The sequence below is a fragment of the Lontra canadensis genome, unplaced genomic scaffold (assembly GCF_010015895.1).
Source record: "Lontra canadensis isolate GAN:19392208 unplaced genomic scaffold, GSC_riverotter_1.0 scaffold43, whole genome shotgun sequence".
Lineage (NCBI taxonomy): Eukaryota > Metazoa > Chordata > Mammalia > Carnivora > Mustelidae > Lontra > Lontra canadensis.
The window spans coordinates 12,388,702-12,398,526 of NW_022631037.1; the positions used below are offsets into that span (position 1 = coordinate 12,388,702).

General features: G+C 58.9%; 1 protein-coding gene across 1 annotated transcript; it reads left to right on the top strand.

Moving 5' to 3' along the window:
* The first annotated feature begins 363 nt into the window (after positions 1–363).
* Positions 364–3,845, top strand: SP6 (Sp6 transcription factor). The gene is made up of 2 exons (XM_032871776.1): positions 364–461; positions 2,609–3,845. The coding sequence occupies exon 2, from the start codon at positions 2,667–2,669 to the stop codon at positions 3,795–3,797; it is 1,131 nt and encodes a 376-aa protein (XP_032727667.1). The 5' UTR covers positions 364–461; positions 2,609–2,666; the 3' UTR covers positions 3,798–3,845.
* The last annotated feature ends 5,980 nt before the right edge of the window (positions 3,846–9,825 follow it).

Below are 9,825 nucleotides of genomic sequence, written 5' to 3' on the forward strand. Positions count from 1 at the left end.
CCCAGGACCCCCGCCCGAGGAACTGAGTGGCCGGGGAGGAGCCAGGGAGGGGCGGGAGGCGACCTAGTTAGCGAGCCCGCCCCCTCTTCTCCAGCCCGGCCGCGCGGGCCTCCCGTCCGGCCGAGCCCGCAAGGGTTAAAGGCGGCGGCAGGTGAGGTGGGCGGGGCCGCGGACTCGGGGAAAAAGGAGCGCGGGGCAGAGGATGAAGGCAGAGAGCGCGGGTGAGTCACGGGCGGAGCTGGGCTCGCTCGCTCGCTCGCTCCCTGGCTCCCGCCCGCCCTCCACCCTCCCGCCGGCCCTCCGCCCCTCCTCCGCCGCCCGCTGCCGGGTCTGGTCGCGGCCCCCGCTCGTCTTCGGCTCCTGCGCCTTGCCGCTGGAGAGCCTGCCGGCGCGCAGGGCCCATGAGCGCCCGTCGGTAGCGCGCCAGCCTGCCGTGCCCGGAGCCCGAGCGCAGCCTCGAGGTAGGAGCCAGGGTCGGGGCGGCGAGGGGTGCGCGCTCCGGGGATCATCCCAGAAAGACGTCCCCGAACTCGCCGCAGCCTCCGGTGGCCTTGGGGGAGGTGGTCCTAAAGAATCCGAGGGGCTTAGAGTCCCTGCCGAGCGACAGCTGGGCGGAAGGGCGAGACGAGGGACCGAGGAGGCTGAAAACCGGGGAAACTGGAGCGACTGGGACAACCGGAGGACTGGAACCTTGAGGACTGGGAGTGCGGAAGTCCTGACCACCTGAGCGCCGGTGATCGGGAGACGGAGACGGCGGAAGGGGGAAGAAGGGTGTCTCTACCCGGCTTCCTGCACTGGGGAGCGGGAAGCCGAGAGTGCGCGCTCTGCTGTCTCCCTTCCCGAAACTTTGCAGGCTGGCCATTGCATCCCAGGGCTGGACTCCCTGGCTCTGCGTCGAGAGAGGCCACTCTGGAGCCTGGGTCGTTCACCTCCCCACCCCCTAATCCCTGGGGCAGTTCCCAGACGCCGAAAGCTATTAGGGTCCCAGCCCCTTCTGGGCTGCCCCACCTGGGCCCGAGGCTCTTTTCCTGCTGCTTCACCCTGTTCCTTTCTTGTGGTAAGGCAGCTAGAGGCTGAGTAGACGCCCCAGTTCCCCTCTCTCACCCTCTCCCAGACTACCAGGGCCACCTCTTTGGTCACAGAAGCCACAGGTAGCAGGGTCAGCCCTGCTGTGGGAAGAAGTCCCTGACCTAAACCACCGCACCTCCTCTCCCACCATCAGAGAAGGCTGGGCGACCAAACTCCACACCTGAAGGGTTCCCAGGTGTTCGGGAGAGGTGGTGGGAGGAAGAGGACCTTCGAGTCACAGATGGCGTGGTTAAGAACGGGGTGGATGTCTTTAGGTTGCCAACCCTTTAGGGAAAGGATAACAGGCGGGGAGTCCAGACACCTGGTTCACAGAGGTACATACAGTGCATAGTGGTTGATTGAACAAGTAAATGAAAGTCTGTTCAAGTCATTTCTCCAAATACTGCCTGGGTTTCCTCTTTTTTAAAATAAGAGGGTTGGCCTGAGGCAATGGTTCTCAACACTTAGCTGCATATGGGAGCCATCTGCAGAACTCCTAAAAATGACCCAGGTCTAGAATGCACCCCCCTCTATAATCTCTTGGGGTAATTCGTAATTTCTGTGATTCTGGTTTTTCTTGTTGTTCTTCGCTGTCCCCACTGTGACTCTGCATCCCTTAACGGGGTGACAGTTTTACCTCCCTGAGCTGGTTAGTCAGCTCTTCTCTGGCTCGCCCCCTTCTGGGGGAAGCTGACCCCTCCCAGCTTCACATCTCAGTCTCCCCTAGATTGGAAAAGGGCGTGGATAGCAGCAGACAGCTGGCTGGAGCCTGTGTTGGTCAGCACAGGAGAGGAAGAGGCTTACCTTTCTCTGGTGGGGAGATGTCCCCTCGGAGCTAGCACTGTGGCTGCCCCCCGGGGGGGGGGTGAAGTCCCTGCACGAGGGGAAGAGGTGGGGCCAGTCATGGAAGTGGGTTTGGGTGGAGGGTGGCTGGCAACCCAGCCAGGCAGAGCTGAGGCGAATGGTACACAACAGTGAAATGCTCTTCCTCACCGAACATGCCTCAGGGACAGAATGTGGTCTCCCCCAGTATCTGAAAACCTGGGCTGGGCATGGAAAGTCAGGTCACCTCAAGCTCTGAGTTTCAGAAACAGACCCCCACCCTCTCCTCATCTGTGTCCTGAGTTAGACTAGGGAAGCAGAGATGGGTCTAGGCCCTCCATTGGGGGTGGCGGCCGGTCTGCAGGGGGTAAATGCCACCGGCTCTTTGCGCTGGCCTGGGAACCTGGGGTCCGGATGGTCCTAGCATTTTACTGTAGGTGTTTCTGACTTACCAGCTCTCGGAATGAGCTAGGTCCTGTAGGAGGGATCAGCATCAGCGAGGTCGACTTACCCCCTTGGCTGAGAACCTCATACCCTCCAGCCTTCCTAGCACTCCCCAATTCTGTTTACTGGTCTTTAGTCCCCACTCGGAGGTGTGTCCCTCTTTTCACCCACCAGGCAGCTACAGAGAGGAGCACTTTGCAGGGGGGGGATCTGGGTCAGGACTAAAAGTGAGTTGGTTACTTTCCTCATGTCACCTCTTCTTTGCCTCCTTTAGGTCCCACTTGAGGTGCCCCTGACCGTCCCTGTTCCCCACCCCACCCCGGATCCCGGCAATGCTAACCGCTGTCTGCGGCTCTCTGGGCAGCCAGCACACGGACGCGCCTCACGCCTCCCCGCCGCGCCTCGACCTGCAGCCTCTGCAAACATACCAGGGCCACACGAGCCCGGAGGCTGGGGACTACCCCTCCCCGCTGCAGCCTGGAGAGCTGCAGAGCCTCCCGCTGGGCCCAGAGGTGGATTTCTCACAGGGCTATGAGCTGCCGGGGGCCTCCTCTCGGGTAACCTGCGAGGACCTGGAAAGCGACAGTCCCTTGGCCCCGGGACCCTTTTCCAAGCTCCTACAGCCGGACATGTCACACCATTATGAGTCATGGTTCCGGCCGACTCACCCAGGCACGGAGGATGGCTCGTGGTGGGACCTTCATCCGGGCACCAGCTGGATGGACCTCCCCCACACTCAGGGCGCGCTGACCTCGCCTGGCCACCCCGGGGCGCTTCAGGCTGGCTTGGGGGGCTACGTCGGAGACCACCAGCTTTGTGCCCCGCCGCCCCACCCACACCCGCACCACCTCCTCCCCGCCGCCGGAGGGCAGCACCTCCTGGGGCCGCCCGACGGGGCTAAGGCCTTGGAAGCGGCCGCCCCGGAGTCCCAGGGTCTGGATTCCAGTCTGGACGGAGCAGCCCGGCCCAAAGGCTCCCGACGGTCAGTGCCCCGCAGCTCGGGCCAGACCGTGTGCCGCTGCCCCAACTGCCTGGAGGCGGAGCGACTGGGGGCTCCGTGCGGGCCCGACGGGGGCAAGAAGAAGCATTTGCACAATTGCCACATTCCAGGTTGTGGGAAAGCCTACGCCAAGACGTCGCACCTGAAGGCGCACCTGCGCTGGCACAGCGGCGACCGTCCCTTCGTGTGCAACTGGCTCTTCTGCGGCAAGCGCTTCACGCGCTCCGACGAGCTGCAGCGCCACCTCCAGACCCACACGGGCACCAAGAAGTTCCCCTGTGCGGTCTGCAGCCGCGTCTTCATGCGCAGCGACCACCTGGCCAAACACATGAAAACCCACGAGGGCGCCAAAGAGGAGGCTGCCGGGGCGGCCACGGGCGAGAGCAAGGCCAGCGGAGCGGTGGAGCCCCCCGGGGGCAAAGGCAAGCGGGAGGCGGAGGGCGGCGCGGCTCCCTCCAACTGAGCTGCTCTGGTACCGCCCCCCACGCTGGTCTCCCCTGGGGGCATCAGAGGAGCTGGGGGGGGGGGCTCTCCACTCCCCCCGCCCCGGCCTGATGCCCTTGGGGGGTGACTTGAGTCAGAGGATCAGGTGGTTATTTATTAAGGGGGAGGAAAAGTGGTGCGGGGTCAGGGGGACGGGGCGATAGGGGGTTTTTTAGTCTCTGGGGCTGGACGAGACGTGTTTGACTGGCTGGGCTGGGAGGGGCTGCGCATGCTGCTCTGTCCTCCCCTTCCCCACTACTTCGCTCCAGTGCCTGGGCTGGGGGGTTGGGGTGGGGTACCCCTACCGCGGCTGCAGGGCGGAGGGGACCTGCTGGAAGAGACGGCGCGTCCCCAGAGCAGAGAGGAGTGGGGCCAGAGCAGAGAGGAGTGGGGCCGCCGCGGGCGCTGGGGGTAGCTGTCTGGACACGTCCTTAGTGCCTGGGAACCGGGACTTAAAAGCGCCTCCGGACCCGCCCTGCGGACCAGGTCCCTTTCATCCCCCATATAGTGCTTCTGTCCCTATGTTTCCCGAGGGAGCGCTCAGGTGGGGTAGGGGAGACAGGGGTACCCTCTAAGGAGGGGTCTCTATCTGGTTGGGAGGGTTGTTGCCCTAGAAATAACTCCTTTGATGTGCCTCCTGATTAACCTTTCCCAACCCATTTTGATGGAGCCGTGAAGGAAGAGGGGAAGAGGCCAGAATCCGGGACAGCTTCCCAGCCAGAGCAGTAGACCAGGAGGGGAAGGGCAAAAAGTCCCCTTCTAAAATGAGAGGAAGGGATTGGGTAGGGCAATGGAAGGAACTAACCCCTTATGCCTCTAACTCGGATTCAGTCCTTAACTCATGGCTTTCATGAAAAATAAAGTTCAGTGTAGTTCACATTCCCCATCTGTTACCTGATCTAGGTTTTAAGGCAACCAGAAGCCCCAGCCCCCACCCTAGAATCGATGTAGTGCCTCATCCTGGCTCCCTGTTCCCACCCCTCCCCCCATCATTTGCCTTCTCCTTAGGGATGGAAGGAAGAGGGTTACCTGGGTTGCCTGGGGAGTAGGTGGGGTGTCCCAGCAGAGGAACCTCCAGTGGTCCCCACTCAGGGTGGATGTCCAGCCATCTTCTACTCACTGGGAAGTGAAGGCCTACTCTTTCTTTTCTTTCCCATCCCCTTTCTCTGCTGCCTGCAAGCCTTGCCCCTCCTGTAGAGCATTAGGAGGCTCCCTTCTCCCCATCTCAATTCTGGGCAGGGGGACTCCCCTTCCATATGAAGGAGGTGTTCTCCCATTGGAAGCGGTCTGCCTTCTGAGGTGATGTCCAAGAAGCTGTCCCTGTCCCCTTCTTTAGATGCTAGAGATCCATCCCGATTGTGATCTTGGAGTGGGGCCTGGGGAGGGGAGAGCCTGGCAGGGATGGAGCCAGGGAAGGGAAGAGGGAAGGAAGCTGATAGGGGGTAAGGGTCTGGAACTAGTACCCTTTCCCAAGCTAGAGGTAGAGGCCCTAAGATTCCCTCTGACCTCCCTGGACCCCTTGTCCCCTTTCTCCACCCAGAGCCCTATGCAAAGATTAGTTGTGTATTGATTTTTAAGTTATAAGCAAAAGGTATTTTATTTAATATTAGGGCATGTGTGTGTGCATGTTGTTTGTACGTGTGTGTGTGTGTTGTGTGTGTGTTTCTCTACTGAGCCTGGGGTCTCCAGCTAGAGAGACCCCACCTTGTTCACCCTGTCCAAAGCCCCAGGTCTTAGGCGTACAGCGTCTCTTCCTCTCTTGGGGATGCTGAAGTCCAGTCCCAGGACTGGGAGCTAAATGGGAAATGGGTCTGGGGTCTGGATAGGAATATGCGTTTGCATAGAAGGGAGCCCTTCTTAAAAGGGACAGGGTGACTCTCCCTGAGAGACTCATGGGCCTGGGGTAGTTTAAGAAGTAACGTTCTTTCTTTTTGCTCCCTCTTCCCCCTACCTCTTGCCACCCCAACCAGAGGTCCCTTTCCTTGCTGAGAGGGTTGGGGGCAGGAGAGAGCTCACAGAGCCTGCGGGTTGCCTGGCCAGGCAGAGAAAGGGGGAGAGAGGGAGGGCACTGTGGGTGTGGGATGCCTTTCTCCTCCACCCATCGAAACCAGCCACCCCCTCCCTGTGCCACCAGGACAGCCTTCCCCAGTGACCATTGTAAGGGGAACTCCCGAATGGGTGTTGGGGTGGCGGGGGAACACTGATGTTCCCCTCCGGAGGCCTTGAGTTCTAAGGGTGCGGGTGAGGGCTTTGGATGGGTTTTCTTCTGCTCCCCTCGTTTATAGATCTAGGTTGCTTGGCTGTCTACCCCCTTCTAGGCAGCCCCCTAGAGGAGAAATGTAGGATTTTTTTTTTTTTTTTTTTTTCCTTTAACTGCTGTGAACCCACTTTGGGGGGGAGGAGGAGGAAGAAACAGCCTGTGTTTTTTATGCCGTAATAAAGTCATCAAGTACATCATTGCTTCATTTGTCTTCCAGCTCTGGTTTCCTTTTTGACTCAGTGTCCCTCAGCAGTGAGGACCAGGCCGGCTGCAGGGTGGGGTGGACACTTCCTTTGATCCAGCACCCTGGCCTGCAGCCTCTCCTCCCTTTATTTGGGGCAGAGCCCAGCTGATGGAAGGGTCAGATCCTTCCCCAGGAGGTGGCTGATGTGGGGAATGGGGAGGAGCTCCCTCAGGGTTGATAGCTGGGCTGACTGTCCCTCCCTGGGGTTGAGAAGGTTCTAGATATTTCCTTCCTCCTCCACATATAAGCCCCTTCTTTCCCCTCCCCTGCCAAGAACGCCAGTTCCCTGCCTTGCCAGGGAGAGCCAGCCTCCCAGCTCGGTCACCCCGCCCCATGGGGGTGTGATCGGTCCCTCTGGCTGTGAGCGAGGCGGGGGTGACTGACAGCGATTTCTTCACCCAGAATGATCCCTATCAGGGACAAGGCGATGAAAGGCAGCCAGGCTATCTGATGGGCTCCCTCCCAGCTGGAAAGTCTGAGGGAAGGATCCTACTGCAACTCCCAGCTAGAGGGCCCGCCACAGTTACACAAACACAGTGCGCACCAGTGCACCCTCACCCGCCCCACTGGGCGGCCTGGGATATGCAGAAACGCCCATCCATACACACTCTCCTGGGCTGCCCAGTGCCTGTGATGCAGCCGGTGCCCAATTCAGGTGAAATGATTAAAAAACAAAAACAAAACAAAACAAAAAACCCTCACGAGTCCAGAGGCCCAAAGCTAGGAAGGTTGACAGCTGAGAAGGTTCGGGGTTCAAAGGGGCAGGCTGGACTTTGTGTTTGTTCACCCTCCCCGCCTTCATTTTGGCCACAGTTATCTTCCCTAGTGGGATTCCTGTTTCCCACACTCCACCCCTGACCCAGTTTCCTGGAGCCAACTCTGGTACCCACACTGGCTCATCCCATCACCTGTTTGGGAGCATCTGCAGTCACAGAGTTGAAGGTCACTTTGTGATGGGGGTTACAGATGGAAGCCGACTGGTTTTTAGGGGAGGAACTCTTTGCTTTCTCTTGCTCCTGGATTTAGAAGTCCAGGAGAAAGAGGGCAGGCCTATGTTTCCCCCACCTCTTGCCGGCCCCACTCTGTGGGCGCCTCTTTTGTCTTCTTGGTTCAGTGGGAGTTAGACCCCAGGACCCTGGGGAGCCCCTTCCTCCTGCAGCCCATCGCTGCCCCCAGGGACAGGAGGGCAGCTGTGGGGCCGGCTGGGCCTGTCTGGGCAGGGCTGGGGCCACCCCTCCTCCCTTGGATCTCCTCCTGCTGACCTGCATTCTTAGCGGGGGCCTTTGGTGGAGCTCTGATGTTTGCTCACTGGCCCGCATTGGCAGCAATGCTGCTCGGCTGGCCCGCCCCCTACCCCCCACCCCAGGAGCCCAAGGCCACCACTGACCCCTCAGATCTGACGCCCCCAGCGGGATGATCCTGGAGGGCCAGGGAGAAAGTAGGGAAATCAGGCCACGTGGGCTCACCCTTTGGACAACCTCTCTGAGCCGCCACCCTCCTCTCCTGGGAGGTGGGAGTACCGGCCCTGGAGGGTTGGTGAGTGAAATCAGGAATGGGAAAGTGACGGAGGAGCCGGCAGCCTGGGAACCGCAGCCTGGGGCAGCGCTCTGGCTCGCAGACACTCGCTTCTCCTCCGGCCCGATCCTGCCCCCCTCCGGCCCGATCCTGCCCCACCGCGGGCGGCTGGGGAAGTGCAGGAAGGGGCCCGCTGAGCCGCCCGCCGCTCTGGGTGCCCGCGTCCGTCGGCCCACAGCCTTGACTTTTGCTTCTGGAATGACCCCCGACGGCAACCTCACGACACCTCCCCGTGGACTGCACATCCTAAGCAGCCTTCACTTTCCATTAATTCTGGTGAGCTCGACGGCTCAGCGTCCTAGCAGTGTGGGTTTGGAAAAGCATCTCAGGAACCCAACAGTCTGGCTGTCTTCACCCGGTAGAGGGCGTATTAGAGACACCCAGGGAATTCCTGAAGCCATCCGGATTAACTCTCCAGCACTCCAAGCGATGTCCTTGGGGGCGTATTAGACCTGCGTTTCTCAAACTTTACACTGGGGGTGTTGTTCACATGCAGCTTCTGATTCACTAGGTCTGAGGTGGGGCCCAAGATTCTGCATCTTTTTTTTGGGGGGGGGGAGGGGGCAGAAGGAGAGGGAGAGAAGCAGAGTCCTTGTTGAACTGGGAGCTCCAGGCGGGACTCAATCTCAGAACCCTGAGATCATGACCTGCACGGAAATCCAGAATCCACCGTTTAAAAGACTGAACCACCCAGGCGCTGCAAGATTCTGCATTGTTAACAAGCTTCCAGGTGACGCTGATGCTGGCCGTCCACAGAGTATGAAAATATTCTGTTGTACAGTGGGAGTTGTGGGTGGAAAGCAAATTGCTCCCCTCCACTCCCCACCCGTGGTTGAGAATCACAGATCTAGTTCGATGCTGTCATTTTACTACCGGGGAAACAGGTCCTCAAAGAAAAAGTGACCTGCCCAAAGAGACACTCCAGGTCCACTGCAGAAGCAAGACGAGATGCCAGTGTTCTGAGTTTTAGGTGATACTCTTCCCTGCTTCCTGCCCAGCTTCTAGATCATTCTTCTCTGCAAGTGGCAGTGCACCTTCTGAAGTGAAGCCCATCTCCTTGGGGACAACTTCCTTTTCAGAATCAGCCTTGGATACCTCTAGGCAATTAGGAACTGTCTCAGATTTCAGATCCCCCAACAGCCTTATCTGGTGCACCCGCCCATAGCCTGCCTCCTAGGGAAAACTTGGCCTTCATTGCCATCCCAGGAATGACCCCAGGCTGCCACGCTCTCCCAAGGGCTCTGAGCAGCAGCCCTGATTTGTTGGCAGGATGGATGTGGGAGAAGTAGAGAATCCTCAGTATCTCTCCTGTCCCCAATCCTGGAGGGCTCCACAGAGCAAAAGGAGTAGCCTGCATTTGCTTAAGTGCCGATTACAGAGAGGGTTAATAGAGGAAAATGACCTGGAAAGCAGAACATTTGGGATCAGAGTCCACCCACACATCAATAGGTGCCCCCTTGGCCAAGACTTCTTTGCTGTTTCAGTTTCACTCTGTGTAAAGGCACCAAATCTTTGGACTAGAAATTTTCAAATATCCTTTCAAAGCTATCTTTCTAGGAGTTCAAGCACTGTGGGGCAGAATCCACCTTTTGGGGGTCAGGTGGGTTTTGAGAATATGTGCGTTTTAAAAAATGCATTAACTTAAGTTATCCCTACACCTTCAGCCCTATGACAATCTGACAGATCTTACGCCCTGGTGGGGACTGGGGTAGGTCGCGCCTTTGTAATTCAAACCAGGACACAAGTAGCTGAGTTCTCCCCTCCAGATGCCCCAGCAATCTGCGCTCACTAACAGATCTGTTTTTTCTTTCCTCTCTTTTCACCTGGGCTTCTTTCCACCCCCAGCTCCTGCTCCCCATAGGGACCCCATTGGAAGTGGCCCCGTATTCGTTGCAGCCTTTTTCCAGCCTGAGAGCGGCGCCGGCAAGG